The following is a 13,049-nucleotide window of genomic DNA, read 5'->3' as shown; positions in this document are numbered from 1 at the left end:
AGTGTAAACAAGGCGTAAGATACTCAACCTTACAGAATGGGATTTCTTTGTATTAATAAATTAGACAGAGAGTTCTGCTGTACAGAGAGACACACAGACATGGACGTGGGCTTCAACCTCTAATAATAATAATAATAATAATAATAATATCACTGATTACATTAAAGATCAGATTATTATTATATTTTAACTATATCTACAAACTTATGCTGGTGTATAAATATATGCTTTAGGATTTAATTAGACTTATTGAGAATCTGCAGTTTGTACACACAAATTCAGTAAACAGTAAATAATGATAATTGTTGATATTTATTTAATGGTTAAATTCTATAATACAACACATCAGCCTCATTAAATATTCATTCTACTTTCATTCTAACTGATTACTAAACCACTAACATGAATCACGGATTTTTTCAGGCCTGAAGTGTGTCTCGCTTACTCACACGGTCTCGAGTGTGTGTGTGTGTGTGTGTGTGTGTGTGTTCCGGATGACCATATATGGTAACAAGGGGAAATCCTTATTTTTTCACCATGGCTATAGGGGCTGTCGGAGGCTCCGCCCCAGCCATGTTTGTCCTCTGAGAGGCGTGGCTAACAGACTGGGGGAGACTGTAGACTCTGTAAAGCGGTGGATAAAACACACAGCACTGCACACACACAGACAGACAGACAGACAGACAGAAGGATCAGTAACACTGTGTGTGTCTCAGTCTGAGGACTTAAACACCGGAGTAATGAGGAGAGTCCCACTTACTCACTTTCTTCTCTTCTTCTTCAGCTCAGTTTCGGGTAAGAACACACACACACACACTCACACTCACACTTACACACTCACACTCACACACAACTTCTCTGGTATTTTTACATTGTAGGTACAATGTGAACAATGTGGGGACAATTTTTACAAACAAATAAGACGACGTGGCTAAAATGCACATTTGTAAGATTGGGACTGAGTAAATCACATCAAACAACAAAACCCTTAATTTATTTCTTTTAAACATTAGTTTTGACATTTGCAGTTCAATATTTCTTTGCACAGATCCTTAGTAAAGTCCTAAAACTTAAATACTTAACATTTAAGTACTTAACTTCCAAACACGACTTGATAAGTATAAAGTACTAAATGTACAGAAACAAAAATGCACCATAACATTTTTCTGCCATTTATTCAGTGCCTTTATTAATGAAAAAAACACAACTATGTAGAAAAAATTAATACAGAATTTTTATCAACGTTTCATCCTCCTTTTAAGAACACTAACACTCCTTTTAAGTTATTCTAACAGACAACAGTCTTCCCATTCTACAGGCCTCACAGTATCTTTGTCCTGGTTTGATGAACATTAACAGATGATTTTTAACCACTTTGACTTGACTGGTCTCTCATATCTTTATTGTAACCACCTTAACACCTGAATAAATGCAGAACAATAGTAGTGAAAACAACATAATTGTGATAAAAGCTTACGATTGGTTGGCACATTACACCTTAGGGAAATGATGTTCTGCTGGTTGGTTCTGTTGCTTTCTCTGCTGAGGTTTGTAGATGGTCTGAAGTCTGCACTTCAAGCTTCTATTGAAACAGAGACCAAATGCATTGCTTCTGAAAACATCAACTGAACAGTAACAAGCCCTGATAGCACCATTAAATAATTATGTTCAGTGCCACAGATTCCACCACATATACACATATACACTGCCTGGCCAAAACAGTTAAATAACTTGCATTAAGAACAGGAAGGAGGAAGGAATAAAGTACTAGGATGGAGTTATGAACTGTCCAATGCATTACTGAGAGGATGGTGTTGGACCGTCAGCTTCACGGAAGAAATGTAGTCGGGAAAACATGACCGTGATCACTTTACCGCTTGTTAAAGTTGCATGTTAAAAGATTGCCAGTAGAAATCACAACTACTGTATGTTTAATAATGAAGTTAAAAGGCATTTCCATATGCACGGAAGGTGATGAGAACAGGATTGGGACCAAACAGCTGTGTGGAAATAGAAAAATCTCTTGTTTGTGGGACCATTTAGGAAAAGAAGGCTTCACTTTGCTAGAATGCATTAAGATTGGAGCGATGGAAAAAGTGTTTTGTGGTTGATGAGTCACAATATACAATGTAAACATAAAGCTGTTTCACACCTGCCTGCAGGAAGTAGACTCACGTAGTGAGTGTTGGGTGTGATGATGATCATCTCCAAAGGCTCCATCTGACTCCAAGCGATTACAGTCAACTTCACTTCCGCTTTTTGTCACCTGTAATGGACACAACAGGCACTAATAAGCCACACTTTGGCATGGTAACATTAGGCTTAACAGTGTAAAGTTGTATAAACAATGTTTAGACTAACACACTCCAAACAAATAAGTTGTTTCAAGATAAACAACATGTGGACGTGTGTAAAGTTTCATGTTAAACTACAGTGTGGGGACCAAGTGGGGGAGGGGCACCACTTCAGACTCAAATCACTCCTTTGGAAACTCTGGCAGTGGAACCTTGTACAGTGGAACCTTGTACAGTGGAACTTTGTATAGTTGAACCTTGGTCTGCGAGTGTTTCGCAAGATGAGCAAAAAATTTTAATAAACACTAACTCTGTGAACGTGCAAGGTCTTAAAATACGAGCAGAATTGTGGGTAATCGTCTCCCATGCTTTAAACCTGCACTACACTTAAGTTGAAGTTGTTACAAGTTGTTGTTCCACTGGCAAGGGTTACAATACTGGACACACCGACAGCAAAAGGTGGGTGCACTACATCTTTACAGAATCTACAGTATGTCCATGCACTGGGCCAGCCAGGAAAGGGCACAGAATTCAGAGAAAGAGCTTGACAGAAATAATTCAGGTAGAGTAGAGACTGGTCCCAAAAGAGAGAAATGGAAACAGCGGGTGCCTAATACCATCATAACAGTAAGTAAAATGGAGCAGTAACAGAGCAACCATGAGACAGAAGGAGCACAAAGGAAGAGTCAAGGAAGGAGTTGGAGGAAATAAAAGTAGTGTTAGTAAACTCAAAGCACTTAGGAAGTCAAGCATACAGCTAAGAAGTGATATGATATGATTGAGACAGTGAGACAGCAAAAAGGAGCATTCAGGACACTTAGTACAGTACCACAAGTACAACAGAGTGTAGAGAAGTACAAAGTTGGTTGGTACAGCGGCTAACTGGCACAATCGGAGCTTCATTTCTTGTGTAAAGCTAGCAAAGCAGCTTTTCACAATCAAAAGAAATTATGAAAATATGTATGAAATGTGAATGATCAGATCGTCCCTGATGAACAAGTCGAGGGAAAAACTCCCTGAGATGGTAATAGGGAGAAACCTTGAGAGGAACCAGACTCAACAGGGAACCCATCCTCATCTGGGTGATAACGGATAGCAGGGATTGATCTGCACTCATACTGTGTGTTAGGAAGCATTCACTGTGTAAAACATGCAGGAATTAAAGCAGTGTATCTATCCGAGTGCAGGAAGGAGAGCTGTGCAGCGCAGATTATCTCCAGAGGCCATTCCACAGTGTCTCACTCCCTCCCTGAGCCAGAAACCACAGCACGCTAGTACAATCAGCTAGGCTAACAAACTTCATTCTCATTAATTTATCTGTTTTTATTACCTTTAATATCATTAATGTATAAATCATATAATTTAAATTAGAAATAATGTCCTGTGTTCTTGCTCCACACCAGGCCTTCACTTTATTAATGATTGGAATTAATTAATTAAACATTTCACAGACTTTACCAATTCTAAAATCATCTCTATAAAAGACGCAAATGAATTATGAATTGGCCCGATATATGGGAGCTGGTTAGATGCATCACTAGGGCTAAGCTAACTAGCATTAATTAATTACTGAGGACACTCCGGTATAGAACCTATACATTTAAAATGTACAATCCTATAAAGTATTTATACCCTGACCATTTTTGTAATAAAACATTTCCTGTCATGGTGAAAGTTTCCTCACTCGGACTCTAACTTAAGGCCTCCTATACAGTTTCGCTGTATACGTTTACATTTTTTATCGTATTGGCGTTTCGTCCACACGGATCCGGCGTTTTAGGAGACTGAAACCGCTATTTTTTTAAACCGGGTCCCAAAGTGGATAAATCTGAAAACGACACCCTTGCGTCTTCATGTGTACGGCCGATCCGTATATTTTGTAAAACGATGATGTCATCACATCACGTGTCGGCTGCGTCACACGTGACAGCAACAACAATAATGGCGGACTACATGATTGTGTTCGTGTTGCTACAAAGCCTACTAGCTTTATTACAGCAAAATCTATTGTTTCTATGCAACTGTTATGAGCAACAAGCGATAATGGACAACACCATCTTGGTTCGTATACAGCGCGCAAGGTTATGCGCATGCTCAAAGTCCTCTTCTCCGTGTATAGTGTATCTCTATGGCAGAATTACAGCGCCCCATACTGGTCTGGAATATATACTACACCGTTTTCAGTGGTTTCGTGTGTACGCAGATATTTCTTGAGACGACGCCGTGTTCACGAAAAAAAATGATCGGATAGGGAACGCACCGGCTTCGTGTGGACGGAGTCTGAGCTAAACGGCCTCCTTTAACACCTCCACAGGCCCCAGCATACACTGGTCTACTATGGGCTTAATTAGTACACTACACCTTTGAGCCAATGATGTTGTACTATACTGAGAAGTCCCTCCTTTAATGACTCTCACTTACCCTTACTCAACATACCACCTCATTGGCTCAACTAGCAGTGAGCTCATTCCGCTTGTTAACCAATCAGAGTTCAGCATAGCTGGATTACGTCAGAAAGTGTGCTAACAAGTTGTTTTTACAGTCTACGGCCAGCAGGGTGTTTTACACACTTGTAAGGCGTTACAATGTTGATGCTAAGGACTAAGGAGATGTGGGGAGTGGCAGGAGTGTGTGTGGGGGGGGGGGTTGAGCTTGGTGAGATATACATGCTACAATGGTTAATAACGTGGGGACTCGAAATTAGGTCCCCATTTTCACACAGGTCCCCACTTGATGGGTGTGTCAAGGTTCCCACATTAATAGCTTTGTGAACACACACACACACACAGACACACACACACACACTACAGCCATGACCTAAAGTTTTGAGAATGACACAAATCTTAATTTTCACAAAGTTCTGCTGCTTCAGTGTTTTAGATCTTTGTGTTAGATGTTACTTTCTGGTCTACTGAAGTATAATTACAAGCGTTTCAGGCTTAAAGACTTTTATTGGCAATTACATTAAGTTCATGTAGTCACTATTTGGAATGTTGATCTTCTTTTTCACCCCAACTCTACACTTCACCCTGACATGCTGTCAATCATCTTTTGGGCCACACCCTGACTGATGGCGCTGCTCATTCTTACATGATCAATACTTGGAGTTTGTCAGAATTTGTGTGTTGGTGTTTGTCTTCCCGCCTCTTGAGGATCGACCACAAGTTCTTAGTGTGATTACGGTCTGGGGAGTTTCCTGGACATGGACCCAAAATCTCCATGTTTTGTTCTTAGTTATGACTTTTTCCTCATGGTGAGGATCTCCATCACGCTGGAAAGGTTCATCACCAAACTGTTCCTGGATGGCTGGGAGAACTTGCCTCCGGAGGATGTTTTTGTGCCGTTCTTTATTTATGGCTGTGTACTGGGGTAAAATTCTGAGTGAGCGCCCTCTTCTGGCTAAGACGTGGCACCACACATGACTAGTCTCAGGATGATTTACTGTCGGCGTGACACAGGACTGATGGTAGCGCTCACCTTCATACATTTCAAGAATAGCAGCAAAAAAGCCAGTTCTCTGGGAAAACCATCAGGTAGAGACAGATATTCTGCACTGGGTAAAGAGACTGGACTGTGACGGACTGGGAGAAAGTCATTTTCTCTAAACAATCCACTTTCTGATTGTTTGGGGCATCTGGAAAAAAACATGTCTGGACAAGAAGAGGTGAGCGCCACCATCAGTCCTGTGTCATGCAGTAATTAAACTTGAAATATTATTAAAGTATATTGCAATGTAATTATCAGTCAAACTCTTTAACACCAATGAAATGTGTGTAATTATACTTCAGTAGACCAGACAAACATCTGACACAAAGATCTAAACACACTGAAGCAGCAGACTTTGTAAAAACTTGCATTTGTGTCATTCCCAAAACTTTTGGCCCTGGCTGTACTGTTAAAGTCAGAAGTTTACACACACGTTAACGCAGAACGTTAGAACTTCCACAGTTCCCGACATCAGGACACTGCTTTATTCGCTTTATTATAAGAATGTCAGAATAAAACAGAGAGGAAGATTTATTTCAGCTTTTATTTCTTTTATCACATTGTAACGGCTCAGAAGGTTACACACACTGAGTTAGTATTTGGTAATTTTGTCCAAACGTTGTGTAACTCAAGTCAAACGTTTAAGGTAACCTTCCACCACCTTCCTACAATAAGCTGCTGGAGTTCTATTCTGTTCCTCCAAGATGTAACTGGGGCAGGTTTGTAGGCCTCCTCACACACACACACACACACACACTGTTTCAGCTTTGCTCACACCTGTTCTACTGGATTGAGGTCTGGGCCGCTTCTATGCCTCTACTTTACTCTCCTTAATCTTTTCTGCCACAGTTTGGAAGTGTGCTTGGGGTCCATCTGAAAGACACGTTTGTGACCAGCTTTAACTTCCTGCCTGAGGTCTTGAGATGGTGCCTATTTGGTGAAGTGCACCAGTCCCTCCTGGAGCTAAGCATGCTTTATAGATGTGATGGAGATCTTCAGCTTGCCATCTTCATTCTTGTCCCTCCAGGCAGCGATTCTCATTACAGCAGAACTGTTTAACTTTTGTTTCATCAGTCCAGAGGACATTTCTCCGTAAAGTAAGATCTTTGTCACCATGTGCAGCTTCAGACAGTAGTCTGGGTTTTTCTGGAGGTTTTGGAGAAGAGACTTCTTCTTTGTTAAACAGCCTTTTAGGGTTACACTGATTACAGTCTCACTTTACTGTGGATGTAGAAGGTTTTGGTACCTTTTTCCTCCAGTGTCTTCACAAGCTCTTCTGCTCTTGTCCTGGGACTGATTTTGTACTACATCCCCTTTCTGGGTAGAGTGATGGCTGTGTGGTCACAGGGTGTTTATTCTTGTGCAGTATTCTTGGTACAGCGGGCCGTGGGATCTTCAGGCATTCGGAAATTGTCCCCAAGGACGAACCAGACTTTACTGATTTTTATTTATTTTTTTTGTCATGATGGAAAAAAAGAGTCTGCAGCCGACCTTAATATACAGGGACACTTTCAACTGACTCACATGATGTCCATTAACCAATCAGAAGCTTCGAAAGCCATGACCACGTTTTCTGGGAATTATTTAAAGTCCCTGGGTGTTTGTGTGAACTCCCGACCCACAGGAATAGTGATGTGGTGGATTATAAGTGAGATAATCTCTCTGTAAACAACTGAAACATCACTTGTGTCATGTGTACAGTAGACGTCCTAACCGACTGAACAACACTGAAGTTTATTAACGTCAGTTTTACTGACAGTACACACTGTGTGTGTGTGTGTGTGTGTGTGTGTGTGTGTGTGCGTGTGAATGTGAATGTCTGACTTGTTACTCATGTGTACACACCATGGTGTCAGTATCAGATCTGTACGTGAAGCTGTGAGATGACCTTCTCGGTTCCCTCAGGTTCTCCGTGCTGTGTTAGAGAACCTCCTCCGTTTCTTCTACATCTTTCAGTGTTATTATTATTCTCTCATCCGCCCACAGGTGGCGCTTCACTGCCCCGAGCTCAGAATTTGACCTGGACATCGTTAAACTTCAAAACTGTCCTGACCTGGAACGCCGTCTCAGACCACACACACACTGTCGAGTTCTCACAGTAAGTCTGTTTATCACACACACACACACACACACACACACACACACACTGTTACACATTATCTTTTCCCTTAGTCCTCTCTATTACTTCTTACACCCACAGTGTTATTAAGATGTGTGTGTGTGTGTGTGTGTGTGTGTGTGTGTGTGTGTGTGTGTGTGTTTTCAGGGTAGAGACAGACAGACGCAGGAATCCTCACTGTATCAGAATCTCTCACCCAGAGTGTGACCTCACAGATGACCTCACTGAACTTAAAGATACTTACACTGCAGACGTGTTAACTGAGGTCATGACCTTTGACTCCATGGATCTCCCGTTCACTCAGTCTAAACGATTCTGCCCTTATGAAGACAGTGAGTGTGTGATTGTTACACTCTTCCATTCTGTGTTCGACTCACACATTCATGGTGATTAATGTCCAGTGTGTGTGTGTGTGTGTGTGTGTGTGTGTTGTAGCTGTACTGGGAGCTCCACCGTTCAGGGTTGAGTTGAATGAGAACGATACAATTGTGCTACACATCACTGACCAGCAGACGGCGCTGTACAGAGACGGACGCCACCTCACACTCCGAGACGTCTTTAAACACGACCTTAAATACAGTATCGTCCACTACAAAGCAGGAAGCACAGGAACGGTGTGTATCAGCAGTGTGTGTGTGTGTGTGTGTGTGTGTGTGTCAGAGAACACCTGTGATGATCATGATAATGACAGAATCTATGGCTGAGTGTAACACAGAGCTGGAGTGTGTGTAGTGATGATGATGATGATGATGATGATGATGATGTGTGTGTGTGTGTGTGTGTGTGTGTGTAGAAGAAGATTGTGGTGCCAGACGGTGAGGTGGTGATGAGTGATCTGGAGCGAGGGCCGAGTTACTGTTTCAGGGTGTCGGTGTACGTCGCCTCCCGCAGGAGGAGCAGGAAACTGTTCAAGTGGACTTTACCCAAGTGTTCACCTGCAGTGACCTTTGACCTCTTCGCAGGTAACCTGACCTCTGATGTCTATCATTCTGTCTGTCTGTCCCGAGTCAGCAGTATTAATGTGGAATGTCAGTACACTTACAGTCACATGGAAACATAAATGTACAGAGGAAACAAGGGGCCAGGGGTAGCTCAGTGGTTAAGGGATTGGACTACGGTTCGGGAGATCCCAGGTTCAAACCCCACAACCACCAAGTTGCCACTGTTGGGCCCTTGAGCGCGGCCCTTAACCCTCACCTGCCCAGATGTGTAATGAGATAAAAATGTAAGCGTCTGCCAAATGCCTAAATGTAAATGTAAACAAGCTAACAGTGTATGTTCCTCACACCTCATGTGCGCCCCCTGCAGGACACACACGGTGCTGCTGCTGCAGTCTGGAGCTGCTTTAATGTGTCTCTGTAACAGAACGATCAGACACCCCACATCAGTCTGACATCAGAATGGGGGGTCACAGGGGGGGGTCACGGGGGGAGTCAGAGGGGGGCGTCACAGAGAGTTCACACCTCTAGTGGAAACAAATAAGTTCCTTTTCCTTATGTTTCCACTGCGCCCCCTGCAGGACACACTCTTCTGCACACACTAAGTAAAAAGTAAAAATTAAATCAGCCAAAATTACTGTATAATTGTATAAATAACATGGTGTGTGTGTGTGTGTGTGTGTGTGTGTGTTTTCTACAGAGTTTGACCCGGTTCTGTTGATTTCTGCTCTTGTGGTCATTGTGATGTTTCTGGTCGCCGTAATCGTTGCGATTGTCTGCTGCTGCAGACGGAGACGACGATTGCAGCAGACGAGGCGGGAGGAGAAGGAGGAGTGGGAGGGGGAGGAGACTCAGGTCTTTAAAAACATTTAGAGGAAACCTCAGTCGTCATGTGTTCACCTGAGAGCTGCTTCTTTTAAACTGAGCAGATTAGAACATGTGTATACACACACACACACACACTATAGCACACACTCAGTGTTTTATATATAATAACATTATTAATGTGCAACACAGCGATGATTAAAATACACACATTTAAAAAAATCTTTTATATTTTATAGCGTTTTATAGTTTAGTCTTTATGTGTAAATATTGAGGAGCTGTAAATAAACACCTTATTTATTTATTCCACAAGTGTAAATACAGGTCTGTGTTTTATGCTGTATTTGTTGGATATAATTTATTTTTGGTTAAATAAAATTATATTTCAAAATCAACTTTCCTGATGTGATCAGTTTAATCAAAATAGTTTACCAGAAAAAAACATTTATATTATATTATTTATTTATTTGATTATTTAATTGTGTGTAAATATGGCTCATGTTTGTGGTCTTGTTTAATTTGTTTATTTTTATAATATTTAACAATATAATAAAATAATAAACAGTAGTAAACACAGAAGGACATTCAGATGTTTATCTGTCAATAAAAACAACACTGAGATTTATAAAATAAACTATAAACTAACTAAATAATAATAATAATAATAATAATAATAATGTGAGGCTCCAGCGGATGAATAAAAATTAAATAAATAAATTTCACACACACACACACACACACACACACACACGAGAATGGTTGAGGTTGTAACAGTCCTTATTGCAGTTTTACAGTAAAGAATTATTAACACACACACACACACACACACACACATACACACACACATGTGTAACAGTGAATCCTACAGAACTCTAAACACTCCTGTGTGAGGGTGAGAGTCAGGACTTCCGAGACAATAATCACCTTCCTCTCACAGAGACAGAAGATCAACACACACACACACACACACACACACACACACACACAGGAGCCGAACTACACTGTGTCTTCTGTGATGCGCTTGAACTCATAGCCTCCTCTACCGTCCATGTGTAGGTAAAACTGCAACACACACACACACACACACACACACACACATACACACACACACAGTGTTATTTCTCATTTCATTAAAGATTTATTATTTATTATCGATGTGTGTGTGTGTGTGTGTGTGTGTGTGTTTACCTTGTGGTGTTTCCACAGTGACTTCCTGTGTGAGACCGTGAACAAAGTGATTCCAACCTGCAACACACACACACACACACACACACACAAAACAACAACAGACTTAATATCAGGTAATTATTTTAATAATATTTGGCAGTGAATGTGATATAATGAAACCTCGGATTACGAGTAACACGGTTTGCGAGTGTTCTGCAAGATGAGCAAATATTTGTTATAAGTTTTGACTTGGAAAACAAACAAGTTTTGGTTTACGAGTACCGAGTATCATGTATCACGCATGCGCTTCTTGTTTTGACGCCGAGTGTCATGTGATCACAACTGAGCCAATGTTTTTTCTCTCTCTTGCGCTGCGGAATTGTGGGTAATTGTCTCCCCTGCTGCGTCTTAGTGCCCGTCTCTCACTGGTATAATCAACATCTGTGCACGTGTGTACTGTTTACTATAACACTGTGACCACGTGTGTGTGTGTGTGTGTGTGTGAAACATATTTAATTTTGTGTCTGTATGCGTGTGTGTACAGCGCGCGTGTAAAGCAAAAGCAAGTCTCATTAGAGAGGTTAAAGATCCATTTTCTCTCTCTGCTCAGGGCTGCTCTTTGTGTGTGTGTGTGCATCATTGGACACCGTGCCACATACACACACACACAAACACATACACAGAGACCCCTCCTACTTTCGTCTTTTTAGACACACACACGCACACACACGCACACACACACTCCTTGTCTCTGCTCTACACAGAAACACTGCTCTGTCGCGATTCTTTTTTAAGTTAAAGTTAAAGGTTAGTTAGGTAAAGTTCAGGTTAATTTGTTTTATTTTTACTTTATATTTTGTAGAAATTATTTTTATGTATTTATTTTTGGGGGCTGTGGAACGAATTATTTGAGTTTCTATTATTTCTTATGGGAAAATTTAATTTGGTTAAGTGTTGAGTGTTGATGCTTGTAATCCAAGGTTCCACTGTGTGTGTGTGTGTGTGTGTGAGAGAGAGAGTGTGTTGTACCTTCCTGCAGTGACTGTAGATGTAATCCTCCACGTCCACACTCACGGCGCTCGTACACTCGTCTAAAATGGCGAACTGCGGCTCGTGGTAAAACAGACGAGCCATCTAACAGCGAAACAGTACAGTTTCACTCTGTGTGTGTGTGTGATGCACTGCATTACCCATTAGCCCTAGCACACCACATGACCACGTCACCTGACTGCACCCCCCCCCCCCCCCCCACAGGTCTTACCGCCATCCTCTGTTTCTCTCCTCCGCTCAGAACATCCATCCAGTCCTGCTCGCTCTCCCAACCACTCTCTCGCTCCAGGATGTGAGACAGCTGCACTTTATCCAGGTAATCCTTCAACACCTGCACACACACACACACACACACACACACACACAGAGGTAATAATAATAATAACACACTGTTGTGATGCTGCTGGTTTTATGAGAGTGTGAATCTCAGAGCTCCGTGTCGTACCTGATCTGAGATTCCTTTCCGGATTTGCTCCTTGTGTGTGTCGGGATAAATAACCTGATCCCTGAGTGTACCTAAAGTCATGTACGGCCTCTGTATAAACACACACACACACACACACACACACACACACACACACACACACAGGACTTAAGTTAATAGTTCCTTAAACTATTAAGGAAATACAGATGAACAGCTGAATGGAGAGATAATTTATTAATTATTTCATAGATGAAGGTAAAAACATACAGAGACAGACAGAGAGACAGATGAAGAGACAACAGAGAGACAGGCGGAGAGACAGATGGAGACAGACAGAGAGACAGACGGAAAGACGTAAGGATAGATGGATGGACAGACAGACAGACAAAATTACCTGCGGGATGTAGAAGAGTTTCCCTCTGTGTGGTTTGGTAAGATGTCCTCCAGACAAAGGCCACAACTGTCTCACACACACACACACACACACACACACACACAGAGTTATTGTTCCTGACTGAGCGGATGTAGTGTGGACACGCTAACCAGCCATAACATTAAAACCACTAACAGGCGCGGTGACTAATGCTGATTGTCGTGCTGCAGTGTCAAACCCAGCCACTAGGGGTGCACTCGTAGTCCCAGTCCAAGGCTTGTGTTAAAGAGGAAGAAACTGGTGTAAGATATGCAGAACATCAAATACGCAGATCATTTAACACTTCCTCCTCTACATTCCATCAGGTGTGTGT

The 13,049-nt window shown here is 41.7% G+C and overlaps 2 protein-coding genes across 3 annotated transcripts in view; one reads left to right on the top strand and one right to left on the bottom strand.

Annotated features, from left to right (window-relative positions):
• The first annotated feature begins 634 nt into the window (after nt 1-634).
• LOC128512709 (tissue factor-like) lies at nt 635-10,026 on the top strand. Its single transcript, XM_053486076.1, has 6 exons — nt 635-795; nt 7,767-7,878; nt 8,047-8,231; nt 8,335-8,513; nt 8,693-8,861; nt 9,538-10,026. The coding sequence occupies exons 1-6, from the start codon at nt 741-743 to the stop codon at nt 9,708-9,710; spliced, it is 873 nt and encodes a 290-aa protein (XP_053342051.1). The 5' UTR covers nt 635-740; the 3' UTR covers nt 9,711-10,026.
• A 232-nt stretch (nt 10,027-10,258) lies between these two features.
• The window catches only part of LOC128512710 (ATP-binding cassette sub-family D member 3-like), an 8,489-nt gene continuing 5,698 nt past the window's right edge, over nt 10,259-13,049 (bottom strand). The window contains exons 18-24 of one of the 2 annotated variants that reach the window (XM_053486077.1): nt 12,872-12,952; nt 12,698-12,763; nt 12,325-12,414; nt 12,091-12,210; nt 11,859-11,963; nt 10,851-10,907; nt 10,259-10,724 (exon numbers count right to left, since the gene is read on the bottom strand). In XM_053486077.1, coding sequence (XP_053342052.1) covers nt 10,659-10,724; nt 10,851-10,907; nt 11,859-11,963; nt 12,091-12,210; nt 12,325-12,414; nt 12,698-12,763; nt 12,872-12,952 — 585 coding nt within the window. In that variant the 3' untranslated portion in view covers nt 10,259-10,658. The remainder of the gene's footprint in view (nt 10,725-10,850; nt 10,908-11,858; nt 11,964-12,090; nt 12,211-12,324; nt 12,415-12,697; nt 12,764-12,871; nt 12,953-13,049) is intronic. The other variant, XM_053486078.1, reaches the window with a different exon arrangement.

This window comes from Clarias gariepinus, chromosome 25 (genome assembly GCF_024256425.1).
Source record: "Clarias gariepinus isolate MV-2021 ecotype Netherlands chromosome 25, CGAR_prim_01v2, whole genome shotgun sequence".
In the NCBI taxonomy this organism is placed as follows: domain Eukaryota; kingdom Metazoa; phylum Chordata; class Actinopteri; order Siluriformes; family Clariidae; genus Clarias; species Clarias gariepinus.
Note: the sequence above shows the minus strand (reverse complement) of the source record. Positions and strands in the feature narration are given on the sequence as shown.

Coding starts and splice junctions, on each gene's coding strand:
- LOC128512709 (XM_053486076.1), top strand. CDS start 741: ATGAGGAGAGTCCCACTTACTCACTTTCTTCTCTTCTTCTTCAGCTCA. Junction 7,879..8,046: donor CACACTGTCGAGTTCTCACA/GTAAGTCTGTTT, acceptor GTGTGTTTTCAG/GGTAGAGACAGACAGACGCA. Junction 8,514..8,692: donor AAGCAGGAAGCACAGGAACG/GTGTGTATCAGC, acceptor GTGTGTGTGTAG/AAGAAGATTGTGGTGCCAGA.